The sequence below is a fragment of the Eurypyga helias genome, unplaced genomic scaffold, assembly GCF_000690775.1.
Source record: "Eurypyga helias isolate BGI_N326 unplaced genomic scaffold, ASM69077v1 scaffold6372, whole genome shotgun sequence".
In the NCBI taxonomy this organism is placed as follows: Eukaryota; Metazoa; Chordata; class Aves; order Eurypygiformes; family Eurypygidae; genus Eurypyga; species Eurypyga helias.
Genome location: NW_010237974.1, coordinates 76,108 through 98,137, shown reverse-complemented (window position 1 = coordinate 98,137; position 22,030 = coordinate 76,108). Strand labels below are relative to the sequence as shown.

Genomic DNA, 22,030 nt, shown 5'->3' with positions numbered 1-22,030 from the left:
GAAAGAGAATGAGAAAGGGAGAGAAAATGAATTAGCTTGAACTTTTGCTGAAATAAATATGGCCTGATCTTTTAAGTTCAGTTCATCCAAGCAATCTCACTGAAATCAGTGGGTTTCACCCATGTACTTGGAAGCAGACCTTGGTCCCATATGGCTCAGCAATAAAAAACTGCTTTCAATACATTAAATAAATTTGGCTGTAATTAGGGATGAGACTCAGTGAAATACCTGCTTCACCTGGCTCTCCACAGCTCCTCAGTGCCTCACCTTACCCGAACGGTGACCAGAGACCATCACGTGGGGGAGAGGCCTCCACTTCGCACGCTGGTCCAGAAACAGCAATATTATTATCATAGAATCATAGAACCACAGGATGGTTGGGGTTGGAAGGGATCTTAAAGATCATCCAGTTCCAACCCCCCTGCCATGGGCAGGGACACCTTCCACTAGACCAGGTTGCTCAAAGCCTCATCCAGCCTGGCCTTGAACACTTCCAGGGATGGGGCATCCACAGCTTCTCTGGGCAACCTGTTCCAGTGCCTCACCACCCTCTCCATGAAGAAGTTCTTCCTGGTATCTAATCTAAACCTCCCCACTTTCAAATATTACTTACTGTATGCAAATAGGCAATGGACAGTCTTGCTTGCCTGAAATTGTGCCAAGCTGAGCAAAAAAGGGTGAGAGTGAGGGCACACACGTGTGCAGGTGAGCGAGGGGAGGGCGTCAGCGCACCTCTCTCTGCCCCTATCCCCAGCTCTAACCATTTGTTTGTAGGGGTTTCAGATCATCTGCTTTTCACAGGCATTGGAAACTAGTGGGAAAACCGAAGCCTGATTGTGACTGGAAGCTAATGTAGTCTACATGCAGCAGACATCTAATATGATGTTATTTATTCCCATAGATCTGTTTATTTTGTTTTCAATTTACCAAACCCTGTGACACATTCCCAAAGGTGCCTTGTTGTACAATACGTTGCACACAGTAAGATATTCAGCCTAATTCACTCTTTGTTTTGTTTCAGTTCAGCTGCATGAGGGCACAAATGCGTCTGTGTTATATCTTCTCCTGTGACTGATGTTGCAGACTATTGCCATAGGGTTTTTGTGAAATGGGATCTTAGTTAATCTAGGGCATTGTCTTTGTAGTGCTAAATTCTTATTTGCAAACATAATGTTCTGGCATTGATGCAACAGGGGAACATTAGTGATTTTCTTTTTTTTTTTTTTTAGTTTAGAATAGACTGTATGTATGTGTTTTTAATAAACTTCCATTCTAAAGCCTTTTCTCCCTACTCTGCATTTGATCTGAGACATTTATAACGCATTGCATCCTGTCACATTGATGTCTTTAGCCAGTCAAGCCAAATATTCATAAATCCCATGTGCCCAAACAGAAAATGTATAATGCTAAGGAGAAAAGCACCTGATATTTTTTAAAGCATCCGCAGGCAGGCAATTCTAGCCTTTAAGCATATGCACACATACAGAAAAGACTTGGAAAAAATTGTCTGTCCGTAACCTGTGCTCAGCCTGGAAGGATGGTATCACTTAGAAATCAATGGCTTTTCTCTGCACCTCGTTGAAAGCTCCCGTGCTTTCATTTTTCTTTTATTTCAGGAACGTGTTGTTATTCAGTATACTGAGGACCTGGTCTGAGGAACTGGTATTCCAAATTGGATGGTATTGTAAAAGTGTGCTGCACACAAAATTTGATGTAAACAGGATCTGGAAGAGATTTGATGAGATGGTGAAAAAATGGATATGGGATGCAGATTCATTAATAAAACAGCCTGTGGCTAGTGAACATAAAGCCTGATTGATCACAATTACTGCAGCTCATAACCGGAAAACCAGACATCAGAGGACACACGCCAGGTAAAGCCGGTTTGATAACAGAACTGAGCCACGTGTATTTATTGGGTGGAAACTACAGAAATCCAGTTGTGGCTTGTGATGGGTGTGTTTCCATAACAGTGTTTGAAGTGGTTGAATTTTCACATCAGCAAGCTTTCAGACTGGTTATCAAAAGGGCTTTCTCAGAAACCGGTGTGGGTGAGGAAAACGGGTCTCCCACACATGCCTCCCAACGCACGTGCGTTCGCGAATGGCACGGCAGAACCGGCCGCTTCACTTGAGTAACGCCAACCGCGCGCCACGCAAGCAGGTCACTCCCCATCACCAGCTATTACTGCGGGGAGCTGTGCTCAACCCCTTGGAAGTGCAGGTGGAAAAGGCCGTGTGAGCTGCCCCTTGTCCGATGGGCCAGCTCACTGCTGCACGGCTGAATGCGGGCATTCGGTGGGTAACCACGGCTGGCAGTTAAGGATCTCGGTGTAGGAATACTCGAAGCCTGGCTCTCCCTTTTGTGCAAGCTCTCATATGCCCAGTAGGGACATCCCCATGCACTACTGTTGCCTGTACGTTTAATATCCATATGAGCTCCATGCTTCATATACAGAATTGGGAATTTGCCATTACGCGTCAGCAGCAGAAACCCCCAAAGTGACAGGAACCGTCAGGGGCCAGGAGAAGAGTTGGGGCACAGCAGAGCAAACCAAGAAATGCTCTTTTTCGGCCAGTGCCCACATCAGCCCCTGGTATCTGGCCTGCAGGTACTCTGAGCACACTCGTGGTGAGAGACACCGAGGGCCACAATACAGGGGTATGATGGTCACGTACCAGGGACGTGTCCACATTTACCCAAGCCTGGAAAGCTAAAGTCTATGTCAGCTCAACTGAGGTCCCCCAAATGGGTGAAGATTGTTCTCTGCTTCTGCAGCTCTCCATCTGCGAAAGAGAAAACTATTCCTCACGCTACCTTAGTGGGGTTAAAGCAGGACAAAGCCATGAAGAGCTGGGAAGCGCTCAGATTCCAGAGTGACAAGTACCAGAAGAAACGTCCATAGAGAATGACTCACCCTGCCTCTGGAGCAGGCTTTCAACAGCATGAAATAAACTCGGCACGGGGCCACCCACTGAACTGTGAAGACAAGGTATGGAAAAGCTGTGTGTGGAGTGAGGCCCTGCACAGCACCGGTGGCGTGGCAGAGTGCAGGGGAGGGCCTCACTCACGCTGCTGAGGTGTCAAGTGAGGAAGCAGGAGCTGAGTCATGAACCCACCTTAGAAGAAGATAGCACAAGATATGCATTCGCATCGCTTGGGAGCTCGCTGCTGGGCAAGGGCCATTTTAGTAGGAAGGCCCAGCAAACGGGGGCAAGAGGAAGGAGGACGAACCCAGCGCTCAGCGCAGAAGAGCAAACTGATAACGATTTCCGCTGCGTTAGCACTTTGTCTACCAAATCCTGGAGTCAGGTACCAAGAGTCCCCAAGAGCAAATGAGTTTGGTTACCGTCTCTTCCTGACTTCAACGGGCGTGTAGCCTAAGGCTTGGCTTCCGCTCCTCGGCAGCAGTCTTTTGACCTACCACAGACCACGTCGCCACCCAGCAAGACACGCGGTTTCTGTGGCAGAGTGGTCAGCAGGCGGGATTACCAGGTATGTGGCAAGCCTGTTCCTGTCAGCCCTTTACCTGCAGGAACAAGAAATTCATTCATGGAATTGAGAGAAAAGAGTAATAGAAAGGTGTCAAGGGCCTAGAAGCTCTCCCAGATCACCCAGCATTTCTCCCGTGGATCCAAGCTCCCAGCTATTGGACAGAAATGCTTGTGGAAATTCCTGCTTCCATTTGCTCTAAATACCTGCCGTACCTGCTGTCCCTAATTCTGTCGTCGTAGCTCGCATATGGATTTAAGGCAGGAGTCTGAGCAGAAACACCCCAGACAGTGCCCAGCTGCTCCGAGCCAAAGCAAGGCAGCCATCCTGGTGTTTCAGATGCATCCCTCCAGGTTTTCCTTCACCTGCCATCCTTACCAGGCCGCTGCCAGCCCACAGTGCCTCTGCCTCCTGTTCAGTGTGCCACAGCAGCCCCAGCCCCTCTGCTGCCCTGGCGAGAGCTGGCGGTGGGCTTAGGACATACACGTCTCTATCTGGGTCCCCAGGTGCAACCACAATCCCGGGCTTCCCACTGCTGACTCCTCCTTAACCTTCAATTAAAGCAGAAGAATAAATCAGCTGAATGATATGCTTTGCAAATTCACGGGCAAGGCTTATAGACTGCAAGCAAAAATGAGAAGACGAGAGAGGAAGGCTGAGAGGATGGCCAGATGTCCCTAGCAAGGGGAAAATCCTCCTGGAGCTGGGCATCTGGATTTCACAGCTACCAAATACCAGCAGTCACCACCATATGTTGAGCAGAAAACACAAACCTGTTCCACACCCCCAGCCACAGAGGAACACGTTGGCAGATTGAAGAAGCTTAGCAGGACTTGGGGGAAAGGCCTGAAACTCTCAGCGTAAGACATCCGCTTGCAAAGGCCTCATTCCCAGCAGTAATGAGTCCTTTCCTTCCCCTGGGGCTCCTCCTTCCTACCTGGATGAGACGTGTGCCTTCCTGCCGGTGCCCCCCCGCGGTGATCTGGGGGTGTCAGAAGCCCCTTCCTGACCCGGTCTCACCTGCAGCGCGGCACTTCCCATGCCCAGATCTTTCACCCGGGCGCCGTGTCCTGTGTCGCACAGCGGGGTCGTTGGATGTGCCTACGAAATCATTGTCCCTGCCCTCCGTGCTGGGCGAGGAGGAGAAGGGGAGAACGGAGAGGGAAAGGGAGCTGGAGTGGGGTGTGGGGGTGCGCTGGAAAGGCACTGGGTTTTGCCTTCCTGTGCTCCTTGTCTCTCAGCTCCTGTGAGTATGGCTTTGTTACGTGCGGGCAGCCACTGCTGTCGGTCCCTGGTAATTCAGTTCTGTTTCTGCTTTCGGAGGCTCCTTATAGAGCTCACTTCCTAGCAGGAACAAAGGCTCTGCCTCCTACCCCTGGATTTACTCCATCTTTACTTCTCCTTTGTCTGACCAGATGTCCCCTTGATGACACCTGACTTACCCAACCAGCCCTCTCAGGCAGCTGGATGATGACTTTCAAAACCTGTCTGCTGACCACCGCGTGGACCTTGAAGCCCACGGCTACTCGCGTACCAAGGGATGCAAGCCAGCGGGCTCACAAACCGACCGCCAGTTCCTCCGCTCCCTGCACATCCAGGTGGATGGCTCCCGCAGGTGACCAGCCGGCGACGGGAGTCTGTGCGCAGGACCTCCCAGAAGCTGTACCAACAGACGGCAGAGCGGCAGTACGGAATGAGCATTCAAGGCAAGAAGAGTGATCGGGGGCCGGGGGAATACAGAAGAAAAGCCGCCCCAGCGCTAAGCTGTTGCTGCCCAGGGGCCCGCTATTCTGACTAATCAGAAACTCCCGGAACCCGACGGTCCTCAGTTAATGCCGACCTCCAGGGCAGGGCTACGCGCTACAACTGGTCACTCAAAGTAGCCTTGATAAATGTGTTGCTGCCAGAGGACAAGAATGTATTTTAAACAAGGTCAAGTGTCCAGTTGTGTTGCAGGACGTAATCCTGGCTTGTGTACTAGCCATCTATCACGTTTCAGTTGCATGAGACGTGCTGGAGCTACCTGCCTGCCATGGATTTCCCCCCCTCCATCACTGCTCCCAAATCTTTGACCATCATTTAAGAATGTCCTAACAGAAAAACGGCAAAGCTCGTTTTGTACATACTGAGTTGGCAGAAGCTACGGGTTCACGCTCTTGAGTCAAAAAATACCTTCTGATAGATAACGTGAAAACCTCCTTATATTCTACCATTTTGGAAAATAAAAGTTTTAAGTATTCATCGTGTTCTTTTTTTCCAGTTAAAGGAAAGCCTGGCTTCCTTTGCTGGGCATATTAAAGACCTTATTTCAACAGCTGAAAAAAGTAGCCCTTTGAAGAAGTACCTAACATGCACGGCCACAGAAGAAATGAGTTGTTTTCTGGCCGAGGGCTTTCCAATACTTTTATTTAATATATCCAAAAGAGACTGTGTCGCTGTCCCTATTACACACGCAAGGCAGATTCCACAGCGGACTATATTTGGTCTTGCACGCCTATTTTCTCCACGGTTTTACTCACTATTCTCACAAAGGATAAACAGACAGGCGTGTGCTTATGTATTTTGAAGAGCATATTTCCTCATACTTTACAAGAGATTTCTTTGAATACCCTTCTATTGTTTGCAGTTGTGCCCTTGGAAGTTTCAGCAGTATTTGTTTCAAATAAGTTTATTTTTGTATGATTGATTGAAATCTCAAGCTGCAATTAAGAAAATTGCAGCAAGAACCATTAAAGGGATAGCGTCATTTTCTCCCCTTTCCACTAAAATGTCAGGTTTCAATGTCACCGCAAGATAACCCAATCGCGTGCTTGTACACCGCTCACCCGGGCTGGAGTAAGCGTAAAACCGTCTAGAGTACTAATTACAAATGACTAGAAATAATGACATGTGGCAGAAGGAAAATGAAAGGGCCCGGTCCTTATTACTTAAGCGCCGAGGTGTACGCGTGCGGTAACGCGGGTTATTGTGAAGCAGTCTGTTTTGTAAATATACAAACATCCATCCCCACTTGTAGATTAGCCTCGGTCCCTCCCCCACCTCCCCCTGTCTCTCTGCCCTTTCTTTCTCTCCAATTATACACCAGCACCAGGTTTTCTCATCAGCCATCTCCATGTCTCCAAATGGCTTTTCAGTGTCAGGCCTATCAGGAAATTAACTCATCATGCAGTGACAGCTGCTAATTTTTTCCCCTTACATGTCAGATGGATCGCCTGCTGAAGCTAATAATGAATCACCAATCCCTGATTAGAAGGTGCTTCCGAAACATATAACTGCCATCTGAGCTAACTTTTTTCTTCATATAAAATGATATCACCCTAGAGGAGCAGAAAACGAATTGTATTCTTCAACAAGATGGAACAGGGGTAGGCTGTTTAAGTGAGCCGCGTGCTATCTTAAATTATGGGCTAATATTGCACAGTAAAATAAGTGAAAACTCACAGCTCTCTCTTATTTTGCCAAATGAATGACCTTTTTGCTGTTACATCATCCTCTCACCAGAACTTTGTTTCAAATTTCAGGAGTGGTTTTGTCTTTATCCTTCTCTCTTTTTCGTTCCGCTTACAGCTTTTGCGCTCAGGAAGTCCACAGAGCAGGGAAAAGTTGGAAAAAAGCCCCCGAAGTGGCTTTCGGAGGCACGCGCCTACCACACCGCCAGCTCTCCGCATGGTTCTGCCCAGAGCTGCAGCCCCGTCCCTCAATCCCCGTGATTTTCTGAAGGGGACTCGCCTGCATCGGAAGCTCGGGTTCAGCTCAGGGCTCGCCCGAGGCGCCAGGACATCGACATGCGGAGATTCCTACAGCGATTACACAAGCTGAACCCACCGTCCACAAAGATCACAAATGTATTTCTTCCAGGACCTGAGAGCTAGCATTTCTGGTGGTAAAGCAGCGTTTCTGAATGACAGCAGCGCTCGCAGCGCTAAGCACAACCTGCGCGTGCATACCTTAGCGCATCGGCTACGGGCGCTGGCTCCCTCGCCTCCACAGCGGAGCGCAGCTGGTAGTCAGGCGGAATAGTGTCTGGCTGTGGGCACTTTGGGCTGCGTTGGGTTCCCTCCCCCCCCACTGTTTTTGTTATAGGAAATATGTCTTTAAATAGAGTTTCCAGCTATCTCTTATCTCCCACTTCTCCCCAAAGACAGATCCTGAATTCAGGGCCCAGGAGACACAGCCTCAGGAGGTGTTTATCTGATTCTTAAGAAACGGAAGGTGAAACTGCTCACCAGAAACACCTCTTCTTCCTCTGGCTGTTTTAATTTAGGAGTATGTTGTTCACTTCTGGTTGTTGTTGCTGGTGGGTTGGGTTTTTTTTTTTACCTCCCCTGGATACTAGTTCAATGCTTCCTAAACTCTTAAATTTTGACCTGTTTTGCACTGTTCAAAGTACGATCCAACTTTGTTAATGCTCATTCAGAATGGATAACCAAGAGGAAATTAAGCCAATGGCTCTGGCAGTCAGCATGTCACAGAATGGTTTGGGTTGGAAGGGACCTGAAAGACCACCTAGTTCCAACCCCCCTGCCATGGGCAGGGAAACCCTCCACTAGACCAGGTTGCTCAAAGCCTCATCCAGCCTGGCCTTGAACACTTCCAGGGATGGGGCATCCACAGCTTCTCCGGGAAACCTGTTCCAGTACCTCACCACCCTCTTCATGAAGAATTTCTTCCTGATATCTAATCTAAACTTCCCCCCTTTCAATTTAAACCCATTACCCCTTGTCCTGCCAGACTGACACGGGAATACTGTACTCCCAACAACTACTTCCACTGCAGCGTAGCCCTTGATTTTTCCAGGAGACAGGCAACTGAAGGCCTTCAAACAGCAAAACACACGGTTGGGAGTGAATGGCTGCCTGAGCTAAACACCTTCCCAGGCCCCCCCCCCAAGTTCCGTGCTGTGGCGGTTTTTTCGCTGCCTGTGGCAAAGGGCTGCCGCAGACCCCGAGCCGCTCCCTGACCTGCCATGGGCACCGTGCCAGTCGCCAGCACCACGCATGGCTGTCCTGGGGGCTCTGGTCCTTTTCCAGCACTACTCCTTTCTTCCGCCTCCTTCCCTGCTCCCCAGGGCAGCGGGCAGCGGAAAGCTTGGCAGATCCATGGAGCTAATCTCCTCCCAGTTTACGATATGGCACGGTGTCAGGAGCTCCGGCCCGGGAGGGAGACAAATGCCAGGGAGGAGTTTCTGAAGCCGTGGGAGAGATCCGCTGCGGCCTGGCCTTGCGGTGTACGGCAGAGCATTCCAGCACGGGGCTGAGAGCGTGTCGAGTCCCTGTGCAGGCTGTCGGCTCAGGAGTGAATGTCACCCTTGATTTCCAACGTTACATCTGTAGGGCACTAGTAAGTTAACTTGGAAGTGCATGTTAGAAAGAAGGAGGTAAAAAAAAAAAAAGCCCTAGAAAAATACTGGCTCTCCTGATCAGGCTGCACTCAGAGAGAAGTCTCGTTAACCTGAGCTTCCAGGTAATTACAGCACACGGGAGGTTAGCGAATCCTTCCCAGGGCTCCCAAGCACAGGAACACCTACCTCTGTGGTGGTTTTTTTTTATGCAAAGGTCTGCTCTTTTCATCGTGCATACAATGTGATTGCTGGTTTGACACTGCAGGCTACACTGGTTTTATGAAGGATTAAATGCCACCTGAGACATATTTATCCTAAATAAATCACAAATGGTAAACTGCAGCATGTCAGTGTCAACACCCTGTACTGCAGCAGAAAGGTTAGCCATACAGGACTAAGCACGGCGAAGAATTAGCATCCAAGCTGCAAGACCACAGGGCTACAGTTAACAGGAGAAATGATCAAGAAGAAATATTTCCACTGAAAAACATTCAGTTTTTTGAACATCTGTGAGAGTCTTGCAGAGGGCCATCATTTTGTAAAGGTCACCTTTTTCCTGATAACAAACGGGAGTTGATCCTGTCACTGTTTGCTGAAGACAGTATTTAAGAGTAAGTGAACAGCCTGTCACTTTTAAGAAAGATGAGCAAGTCAAACTCGGCTAATTATGAATCTCGATGTCTAACTTGAAATTTACTTTTTTGGGGATTTGACAAAGACACAACCTTAATTCCTGGAAAATAATAAAATGTAAAAAATAATAATAAAAAGAGAGGAAAAGACAGCAGGATCCTACAGCCCCAGAACGAAGCACCTTTTCTTGGCAGCTCTATCAGAAAATACATTTTTAAACAGTTCCGTCAGGAAGGAACTATTGTTTCACCTCACCCCAACTTTCTTACAGTTGATAATTTTAAGATATTAAACATGATAGGAAACGCAGTTATCTCTGGAGTCAGCAAGGCTTATACCCTAAACACTTACACAATTGTATTAAGCATGCAGGAGGCACACTTCAGAAATTAGATTCTTTTATCTTTATCTATCTAGCGAGCCAGAGAAAGGAACAGAGAAAATGCAGAGACATAACAGATAGCATTCGTTTGCTCCCGCTGAATGCCAGTCCTGTGTATTGCTTAATATTAAAAATCATGATGCTTCATTTTAATGCTAACATTTTATTTGAAAGACAAAAAAAAAAAAAAAAATCCCCAAACCTTGCCAGTTTATACTTTACATTTTTTTTTTAAAGAAACAAAAGCAGTTGTATCATGAAACAAATCTTTCCAACATGAACTTGCATTGAACAATTGCAGTATATCCACAAGTAAATAACTGACATTCTGGACTAAGCAAGAAATACAAGGTCACCTTTTTTTTTTCCCCCCCTACTTGTTAATGTCAATGTCAGAATTTTCTTTAAAACCCCTACCCTAACATTTCAGAAGTCTCTCACAAAATGGTATTTATATGAAGCGCTATTTATAAGGGAAGCAAAACACTGACGGTGACAATATTTTCAAAAAAATGCACATTTCTTATATAGGACTCTCATCTAAAATTAAGTGGAAGTTACAGGCATCAAGTTCTTTTTTCTGAATATGTATAATCAAGAATTGTCTGAGGCATAGCTTTTTTGAACTCTTCTTTAGGGAAAGTCCTACGTGATACCACGAAAGAGTAAGGTACTGTAAAAAATTCGATTTTTGAGGCAAAAAATACTTATTTGGATGACCTATTTTTAGCCAGGGATATTTTAAAGTAAGATTCTAGAAAGCAGAATGTCACGTGTTCTTCTTTAAAATGAAGAAGGGCATGGATGACAGTGTGTAAAGCTTACCTGTTCATCTTGTTATGGTGAGTTTTATGGTTTTGCTTATTTATCTGTTCACAAGATGTACAAGTAAGTGGAATTATTTTACCTCTGTGATTATGTTGGACAAAAATGACAGAAAGCAGGGAAAGACCCTAGAGAGAAAACAAAATTAAAAACAAAACAAAAAAGAAGAAAAAATAAAAAACAAACAAACAAACAAAAACCAACAAAGAAAGCAGTGAATGGAACAATACATAATTTGTGTGTGTGTGCGTGGGGGCTTTTATCCTCTTTTGTAGGCTACTATGTTTGTTTTATAATAATCCCATATAATAATTCTTAGTGCTACTGTAGGAAGATTGTACAACCCTTTTCAGTGAACTCCTCCCAGTAGCTGACCTCACCTCCCGCAGGGTGTGACCTGCCTGGGAGGGTGTCGTACTGCGAAGGTTTTACAGGAAACAGCCCAGGAACACACTGCCTCCGTGGATCTGAAAATTTCCAGTTTTGCCCTGCGTCAAGTCTAGGAGATGAAGCTCTTCATGCTTCTTGTACTGCGTTATCATCTCTCTGGCCCTGAAGTACTTGAGAGCCCCCCTCTGTATAAATGACCATGCTTGTTAGCTGTTCCGCTCTATCAGGGGATCCAGCTTCTGCTTTTAGAGCAGTACCAGCCTGCAAAATCTCCGGAGACCCAGCTGTCTCTATCACAGCATGTGAGTACACAGCAGGCTCGTCCTGCATGTCCGGTGGCAATTCGGTGACGATGTAGTGGGTTGCACCTTCGGAGAAGTCACCCTCAGAACCCTGCACCATGGCTTGGGCTATTTCTTCTGTGACAATAATCTGTGATATTTCCCCATCCGACTCAACTAAATCCATGTGCTCGCTCTGGACGCTGAGCGTGTGGCTACCAGCTTCCTGCATAATGATCTGCGAGCCTTCTCTAGCTACCATATGCACGGTCCCTTCCTCGTTTACGATGACCTGAGTGACACCTTCTTTCATCAGCTGGTCGGCTGCAGCCGTATCGCATACAGCAAACTGTAACACTCCTTGGACCATCTTCTTGAAGGCAGCCTGAGCTCTCTCTTGAGACGCAATTATAGCCGATGGGTGCATGACCCGCGTCACTACTTCCATAGGTTCGGTATTTTCCTGAGTCTCTTGAACTTCATGGAACATCTGTATCTCTTGTCCCTCTGCATCACTGGGAACGCTGGGCATCTCTGGGTTTGGCATTTGGAAGAAATCTTTGTGACTCGACCTGCATCTGTCAAGGAGTCCAGATTTGTTTTCCACTTCACCCAGCTCTGTTACAGCGCAAAGCAGGGCATCTAACGCCGAGGAGTCTGGAGGATGGACTGTAGCTTCAGAAGCATCTAAAACTTCTTGACGCATTATCTGCTGCAGAACGGTGCCGCTGGAGTCGGGAACTGCATCTATGCGAACAGCCTCCTCCACGTCGGTTCCCGTTCCTTCAACCACCACCACCTGTGTTGCACCGTCTGCTAACTGCTCGGTAAGTATCTGCCCTGGAACCACACTACTCACGTGTGAGCTGTTTTGATTCGTCGCTATCACTTGCCCGTCTTCCGTAATATGGACCACCCTGGCCATCTGACCAGCCATTGCGAGAGTCTGAAGGGTAGCCGCCGCTGTTTCTTCCACGGAGGCGTCAATTGCGAAGTCTCCATCGTATCCTTGGATAATAATAACTTGCTGAACTTCCTCAGGTGACTGTGGCTGTCTTCTGCTGCCCCGGAAGACCTTCTCTTTAACTGGAGAAACCTCTCCCAGTGCTGCTGCTGTAAAAGGACTCGTAGTTTCCACAAAGGTTGCTCCTTGCCCCTTCAGTCGGCACTCATAGGACTTGGAGACGATGCCTACAAGATAAAATACGCTGTTAATATGGTATCGTGGCAAATATCAGTTCATTACTTTAACAAATTGTAGCTTGAATGAAAAAAAAAAATCCTTGACAATTTTTGGATTTCATTGGCAGAAAACACAGATAAAATGAGCAAGCGAACAAAAACAATTTGCATGTTTTCCAAATAACATATTTACAGGTTGAAATAATTGCTGAGTTTAACAATTCTGCAGCCTATTAACAATTTAAATGTGTTTTTAAAAATATGCTGTATAAAAAAGCCCAGATAAATACAGTATACAGTTAAAAGCCATTAACACATCTTCTATAGAAGATCCTATCGGTGATATTTCAGTACTCCCGTAATGAATTTTAGGATCGTATATTACATTAAACATATCTGGGTGTGAAACACTGTGGCTGATCTTCTTAATACCCAGCTTTTGTTGGTGAGGTAATTGCCATGCTGTCATTCTGATGCCATTGTCTTCCCCCTCATTTCCCACCTAGCATCTCCTCCAGCACACCTGACTGACTTAGTCACTAGCCTAGTTACCTGGAGGAAACACTCGGCAGTTTTCATACCCTAAGCGGGATATTCTATAAAATATCATCCAGAGAAACCTCAATTACACCTCTTAATCATTTCTACATGAAATCAATTAACAAATTAAAATACCTGTAACCTCCACATTGCACCTGCTCTGCCACTCAGTCTGGTTTTGGGTTACTGAAGGTTTCCTTCTCAGTTCTCAGCACTAACTATGAAGCTTCGGCAAAGCAAATGATGCCCACAGCTGCGCAGAGTCAAGCCCACCAGCCTCAAAGCACAGCCTTCGGCATTTTTGGGAAGACAGTACTAGGAGCAGCCTGTGACCACCTTTGTGGATGTCCATGGCAGGACGGCTCTAGCACTCGCTGTCTCCGTGTGGCTGTGCCATCCTGAACGACCCCTGCAACTGCTGGGAAGCGAACTTTGGACCACAACCAGTGCACACAGAGGGAAGAGGGTGTCCCAGACACTGAGAAGGAGGTGAGGGTCTAATGCCAGATGGGACTTGGGAAGACCAATTACATCCACGCTGCTGAGACTGCCCACACCACATCCAGTTTAAATTCGCCTACACAAACAAAAATCACATCTCTGGAATAACAGATGTAGCATCTTATCACTAACACTGGTAGATACACCATTGCCTGTTCAGAACCAAACAAGCATGAAAAAAAAATTGACTCTTACAGTCCAATTTCAGGCTAGCGCTGTACTTTCCAAGCCACCAAGACACTCCTATGAACAACATGCTCTGTTGAACTCAAGAGGCCAAGAAGCTGGTCTAATACTATAGCTAGTCTAATGGGCCTTTTTCACCCAAAGCATAGAGCTGTCAGGCCCTGATCCCACCCTAAACTAGGGTCTCAAAACCAGAGACTAATTTGCTTAAAGGTAGGTTCACACTTAGGAGCTGTGTTACTCTGAGACTGAGTACTTTGCATCTTGCAGCCTCTAGCAACTGGGTATCCTGAGGTGCATATCAAGTTAATATTCCAAGATAACAACAATGCTTAAAAGACTGAGCTCTTGCTGGCATGCATGCATCCATCTATCTACCTACCTACCTACCTACTTACCTATCTATCATCCATCCATCTATCTATCTATCTATCTATCTGTCTATCCATCCATCCTTCTATTACAAAGCTTCTGGTGGAAAACTGTACTGTGAAGCACAAGAAGTAATTTTGTGAAGCTGAAAGGCCGCAGATCACCTTCACAAGTCTAAACTGACGTCACACAACTTTCTCCACCTTCGTTTGCAAGGTGGGTTATCTTTGAAAAAGCAAATTAACAAATTTAAACCATTAGAGTGTTTCCAAGGGATGCTGAATGACAAATCTGGCACATGCAGTGGAAGTACATTTTGTCAGGCATAAGCGGGGAGTAAGCTTACTGAGGTACGACTGGTTCTTATCGCCACTTTTCTTGGGCTCTCTGTAGGCACTGACATTCACAAGACCCCCCAAAGAGCGGAAAAATAGGAAGGGGAAATCAACATAAAATGACAATTATCTTGGCTCCTCCACATTTTATAATAGAGTAGCAGTAATTAATTCTCTCAGGAATCTTGCTTTGTTGACATGATAAAAGAGGAGCCTGGCAGTGATGTGGCACGAAATCAAAATAACTCTACAAATCATGCATTTTTCACTGGATTACGAAATCAAAATAACTCTATGATCATAATTTTCACACGCGCACAGCAAAATCATAACATCTTTCCCCTAAGATCGTGATAATTTATGTAGGGGACACAGCATTGCTGCGTTGAGAAGCTCCGGTCTGGGGAAGGAGATTCATCCTGTATTCACTTCCTCAAATAAATGCTGTACCCGGGAATCTATGCAACTCCAGTCTTCACTGTGCAATTGAATGGGAAGTCTCCTGGGTGAAGAGCTATCCGGTGAATCCCTCGCAGCACTGGTAATTATGCCATTCTGACTGCTTACTTAATCTATTTGAATCCAGAGGTGAGTTAAGCCACTTCCTGACCATTAAAGTAAACTACATGGGTAAATACTGCTGTCACTGAGGGGTGTGATGAAGCTTAACTACACCAACATCTTAACCTCAGCTCGGTGCAACCCCAGCTATTCCATCACAGTTCATAAATGCGATTGCAGGTCCATCTTTTGATTCAGCAATTTAATAACTTCGAGTGCTGTCAGTACTGCTTTGAAAAATGGCTCCTATAAAATGTAACAGCCTCAATCAGATTGTAAAAGATTCACCCACTGAAGATTCTTCCATTTCAACTATAATGAATTAATGTTGAGCTGTGTGGAAGTTCAAGTGTCATTTAAACTAATGTGAATCTACTGTAACTTTAAATTTTAACTGGACTATGACCAAGAATTTACTGGGAACATCATCTTCAATTTTAGTGATTTTTCATGGTAAATATGAATTGCAGATTTTACTGGTTTTCTTTTGTTTTAACAGTGAAAAGCCAAGTAGGGAAGATATTTAGAAAACAACGTATTTTGAGGCTTAGTTGCTATTTCGACTTTGGAACAGTGCATTTCTACAATGGAGCACTGCTATCCAACACAACATTTGTAGGAATTTTTATGTATTTAAGGAACATGGCACATTATTGGACTGTATGTAGCAACAAATCACGTCGTCCTACTAAATCCAGCCTGCCTCTCGCCCCCTCTTAAAAACGGGCAAGGAGACGGGGTAAGTGTTGGCTGACATGGCAAACACAAGCTGCAATACAAGCCCGCATTAATATTAGGAAAAGTGGACTTGTTGCTGATTGCATGTCATTGCAAATTAAAAAGATACACAAATAGGCATTAAAATGACAAAATATAATGATACGAGAGCTCATATTCAGACAATTTGTAAAGAGGTGTTTCATATCTAGGGGTGCAGTGATCACAGAATTGGTTTCTTTCCAAGGAGCCTGTCATTTCAGCAGAGCCATTATTTATCAGTTGGAGTCCTGAGTGACTGTTAGTTTTTTATTTGAAAATGTCAGGATTTTTTAGACATTAAATCCATATTCACAGGTTATTTTAATTCTCAGAGACCACAAACTCCCGAAATAGGGCTAAAAGAAATGCTTTGATGTTCAATGTGCTTCTGGGAAACTACAAACAGGGCTTAGTACCTTTTTCCCTCTCTTTTCCTCAATACCTGACTTCCTTTTGTGTGTCTGTTTTATTCTTTTGTTACTGTCATCGTTTGTTCCCCACAGAATAAATACCTTATTCTTTTGTTAAGTTTACATTTAATTAAAATGTACAGGATTTGTGCAGTAAACTCGAATGAAACAAATAAAACAAGGGCCCCCTCTCTTGAAGGCATACGTTGTGAATGAAAAATGTCATTACAGACTAAAAAATTTTGCAGTAAACAGGGCCTACAGAGAGAAGTTTCCCCCGTAATGACATCCATAAAATACACAAATGGCACTTTTAGTACCATCCTGAATATGGCATTTTCTGTGCTCTACACACAATCTAAATGGTTTGATCATAGAGCATAATACTCCATTGGGTTTATAGAACAATCAATGTTCCATAAAATGATGTATTTATCCAATAGTAGGCTCAGCAGTTACTGGTGTATGACATTGTAGGACACTGGCTTTGTACTGTTCAGCAGCACACATGCTGGCTGTAAAACTTATCTAACACTACTTCAACAACTTCATCTCATCTGTGTCAAGTAATTTGTTGAAGCCTCAGCTTGGTTTAAAAAAACTTGTAATAAAAATTCATAGAATTTTCAGAGAATGAAAGCTGATGACAATAGAAAGGTCACATTGTGGAGCCACTCGCGGGGTCGGGGGTCAGCCGCAGTTCTAAAACAGAAAGTAGATTTCATGCATCGTGTAGCAGATAAAGATGGCATTAAGGAGACTTGTCTCAGAAAGAAATGCGTAATGTGTTAGGAAAGTCTGGGCTAATATTATATGTAAAGCACCACTTTGCTCTCAGCCAGCCGCCTCTTTAGAATTCTAACCCTTCCCCTAAAGTTGTAGCAAGCGGCTGTGCATGGTGAGGCTAGGCTGAGGACATCCTTCACAGGGAGCACCTTTAGGACAAAGCAGTAAGTCATAAATGAAATAATCCATTACGACGACGGAAATGATCTGCATTTACACAGCAAGCTTAAACCAGCTATTTTTCCTGTTCTGCAAAAGTTCTAGGAGGCCTGATTTATAGCACTCTATTCCGCAACACTTAATTTTTCATACTTTGGTGATTAGGTATGTTATTTATCGACATACAAATATTTGGTATCTGCTAAAATGCAATGAATATTAAATAATGCGAATGCAAAGGAACATACTTTTTCTTCAATTACACACAACCTTCAAGGACTTTATAAGATATAGAAAATTCAACTTATATTGGCCATCCCTTGCACAAGCAACTGATTTTTTTTTTATTTTAAAAGTTACTGTCTACGTGGCAGTACAATATTTGGAATGGTACGGTAAGTCCCTCATTCAAATTCATGAAGAAATAATGTAGGCCTTGATCCAGCTCCAAGTTTCTGCTCTTTTTTCTTTCCTTTTTTAAATTATTTTTGTCATGATCTCTAATTAAGTGCAGTCTAAGAACTGTGGCATAATGTCACAACTTTGGGATTTCCTTGATTTTCGGAGGCCATAATAATAAGCCACATTTTTCAGATCTCTGTTCCTTAACCATAGAAAAATTATTCTTTCTCATTTGTAAGGTTTTTACGTGCAAGCGATGCATGGGCCAGCATTGTCTAAACCAGCAAGTTAAGCTACTAAGGAAGAGGTTGTGAGGGCTCAATCATGCCTTCTGCCGAAGGAAAGAAAATAGGATGGGTCAAACGAAGAAGTGTAATAAATCAGCAACGCAAAATAGCTCTGTCAGAACTGTTATGTCCACAAAGGCAGCAAGTATTTGTAAAGCAGTACAAATAAGTATACCTATAGGGGACTTAACCAGCTCCCCAAGAGACCTAAAAAAAATCCAACACTGACACAAAGTATGTAACTCTCAAGAGATTCCAGTGCAGCAAGGTTTCTTTTCTTTTTTTTTTTTCCTTTTCAGTATATTATTACTGTGAAAAGAAAATTAAACAACAAAAACAATTCCCAAATAACGTTCACAGTTCATTTTATATTTAAAAATTCAGTAATGTCATGTTTTAATGCTGAAACTTAAAACATCCTTGGCTTTCAGCTTTGTCCTTAACCACTCAATCATGTTTACAAACTTCAAGGTTTCTAAGGATTGCTTGAATAAAGGATGAGGTTTTAACCTTTCAGGTACCTTAAACAAAGCAGCAGATGTCCTTTTAGCTTCCTTAAAATGTAAAAGGCAATATTTGTGAGATTTTTTTTTCTTTTGAAAAACAGACTGAAATTTCCTGCTTGTTATTTTTACCTCCCACACCTCAGAGGACTATGACAACAGTAACAACAAGAAACAGAAGAAAAAACAACCACCAAAATAAATAGCGGAGCCATTCAGTTAGGGTGTTTAGGCAGTTTGTTTGGTTTGGTTTCGTTTCCCTCCAGTGTCCAATTAACCTTTGGGAAAAGGCCTTCTCTGTGAAAAATTTCAGTTTCTCTTTCCTTGCACTCAAGGTCAACAACGAACGCTCTAGAGCCCCGTGTTGCAGAAGCCATGGAAATAAAAGATACACATACCGCAACTCCCACTGATCGTGGCAGACACGTACAGCAGTAACGCGCAGACTCTACAGCTGCCCACCCTGCGCAGTAACCGTCTCGCGGACTGCTTTCTTCTCTAGCTGCTTGCCACCCTGCAGGCTTGTCCACTCAGCTCCTACGTGTGCGCAAAAACCTCACTGTGGCACACAGAGCCGTTACCTACATGGGCAAGCAGCGTTAGGACTGTACTTGGAGTATTTTAGCTAGCTCTTCCAGTGCAATTTAGCAGCTGGAGATGAGGATAGCCAGCCCGGACATTTCTCGGCTGTCCAGCTTCAAAGGCTACTGTGGCCCTCAGTGTGGGAACAAGAGACACTGATGCTACACGGATGCACTTTTTCTGTTTTATCCCCTGCAGCACAACTGGAAAACGCATTTTTAGCACTTCTGAATCAGAATCCCAATTTCAAGTGGTACTGGTCGTGCTTGGTCAACCTGGAGATTTCTGTTTCCTTGGCAGACAGAACATATAAGATAATACGAAAAATAGTATGAACGTTAATATGAGAAAATCGGGGAAAAAAGCCCCACAAGCTCTGCTCATGAGGAAAACGATCTGGATTTCTGAAATTGGTCTAGTCCCAGACAGCAACTGTTTTGTCACAAAAAGCAAAAAACCCTTTTTGTCATTATTATCTCAGCAAGAGTTTTTAGTTTTCAAGAATATATACATCTAGATCCTGGTCTTATAAACATTTATTTATCAAGAGTACTGCTTACTGCCATAGTTAGCCTCAATAGTCTCAAAGGGACTAAACATGGTAGCTTGCATTATGCATTGTGTTTGCATAATCAGGCCCTTGGGATTAACAATTCTGAAAGTGGCTAGCCTTCCCTATCGTTTGATATACATATATGCACTAAAGAGAACAGACACTTGTAAGGGATACCTAAAATAGACTATCGTGTTAGGAAACGATCAAGCAGGAATTATATTCTTCTGCGTATCTATCAAACACGAGTATTGTGATTCCCTGTATTTATTTATTCTGATTTATGTACCCATTCAGTAAAAAGGAGCACCTGTTCTTTGCTCGAGGGCACGTCTCAACCCGTTTGAAAAGCACAGCAGTTTTTAGCGGGAATGCTTGGGAATAATTAGAAATAGTAAGTGTCCCTAGTTCTTTTTGTTAGTTAAGATAGCAGAAACTACCATTTCCAATGTGATAGTCCTATCTGTATTTCATTTATAAATTCAACGACGTTACAGCGTATATTCATATCTTTCCAGAGTAAATTACAGGAAATAACCATTTGTCTTCATTGTAGACACTTTTGTATGTATAGTAGAAAACAAACCTCTATTCAATAACCGCACAGAGGCACCATTAAAATCAAATTTACAGTAAACAGAACCTGCAGCTGGGGTAAAACACTAACTGTTAGTATTTTAATTATCAGCGAAGCTTTCGGAGGTCTAACATCTGCTCATAGCCAAATGACAGCAGCTGCTTGTGTACACTTAAAACAATGTGAATTTCTTCTATAAATATTAAAACGAATTGTATGTTGTGTGTTCACTGTAGCTATGTTCTGATTAGGCTGTTTAGGTGCAGAGGGTATTCTGAACTTCTTTCTTGTGGCAAATTCGTATAAAGGGCTGACCTCTTCAAAAGAATGAGAGGCAAAGACAGCAAAAATTCTGGAGTCTGTAAATTGAAAATGTTTAGAGACAGTCGTAGAGGTCACCCCCTTCCAAGACGTTGCTAGTAAATGCTAACGAAACATCAGCCTAAGTTCTACCATTGTGCACCGTAGTAACTTCAAGGACAGGACTTCGGAGCACTCCAGGTGTCAGGAGTCTGTGGGATGGGTTACACCGAAAGCTACCGCTTTTATGCACTAATACCACAATTAATGCACTATCTTATCAGAAAAAGATGTTCTGTTTCAATATCCAAAGCATCGGAGGAGATGAGTGTACTCTCTTTCGCGGACTTCATCAGAATCTTACTGGAATGAGCCCTGATGCATATGATTAGAAGCAACAAACTGTCAGGAAGAAGGAGCTACGCTGGGCCAATATGAGATCAGTTAATTTGGCTAAAAAGGGTGAGCTTCGTAACTTAATTTCACAGCTTTTTATCTGGGCACTGACATACAGTTGATATGTTCCTTTTTGTCTCTCATTTGCTTGGGAACACAGGAAAGAAATCTGGAGGAGTGACATCCATCTGGTCACCCGGTATGGACTGGTACTGTGAAAGAGCATTACAGCCAGTTTCAGCTGAAAACAAGGGAAGGGGGTTTTACGGTTTTAACTTGTACGGGTTTTCAGTGGAGGAAGAGCTATTTCTTTGCTTTTATAGTATCAAATGTATCACTGGTGGCTAATAATATTTATATATTTTTGCAGTAGATCTACAGCTGGAAAGGAGCGCTACGATCATTTAGCCTGAAAGCTGCAGGTCATGCCAATCTGTGTTTTGAAAAAAAACTGATTACAGATGCTTCAGCCTTACATGTAAAACCACAACATACGATCAACCACCAGTAGTGCTGTCCCCAAACTCGTACATGGCATAAGATGAAGGTGAATTAATTATGAAGGCAGTTCCCAAGCTTCTGACATCAGAATTCCCACCTCAAAAGTCAGCCTCAGTGCAAGGGATCCAGCTGCTTCTGAGAAGGATGGAGTAGGGCTACTTACAGGTGGCCCCTCGCTCCTCCCGAGGCACTGACACCACCAAGGCTTATCATGCCCAAAATGACGATCGTTGGAAACAATGACGATTTTTCAGCTCAGTGTCACAGGCTTAGCAGTAATGCTAGGATTACCTCAGAAGTGTGAAGCAGGGGTACCTGTTGGGTCTGGGAGGCGAGATGGGAAGCAGAGGCTGGAGAGATGGCTAACTCTTTTATACCACTTTCAGGGGTCGAGTTTGTGACAAAGTCTTCTTTTCATGATTCACCTCCGGTGAAAGATGGAAGCAGCATGTTTCCAGTACACCTTCAAAGGAAGAGCTGTTCATATAAATTGACCCTTCTGCTGACAGAAATGTATTTTCAGTGCTACCACTACAGTAGTACTTAAATGAGCTGTCTTCCACTTCCAGTGTTAGAAGGCACTGGGCTGCACCTAGATGAAACAAGACAGAAGACACCAAAGGTGGTGCTTTCTGAGCCGTCGCTGAGCAGCACGGAGGCAGGAATTGCTGAGACGGTGCGTGTGCCCGGGCTGCATGGGGAGCGCGCAGTAAACGGCTGCGCACTGCAGCTCTGCCTAAGTGCTCAGAAGCTCGAGTCGCTTCCCCCCGGCTGCAACGTTGTGCCTTCAAGAT

The 22,030-nt window shown here is 44.4% G+C and overlaps 1 protein-coding gene across 1 annotated transcript; it reads right to left on the bottom strand.

The window, feature by feature from the left end:
• Window positions 1-11,189: 11,189 nt before the first annotated feature.
• On the bottom strand, window positions 11,190-12,535 carry LOC104506662 (zinc finger protein 407-like; the record flags this gene model as incomplete). Its single annotated transcript, XM_010147686.1, has 1 exon — window positions 11,190-12,535. A coding segment is annotated over one exon (1,346 nt), but the record flags the coding sequence as incomplete, so codon positions are not given.
• Between the last annotated feature and the right edge of the window lie 9,495 nt (window positions 12,536-22,030).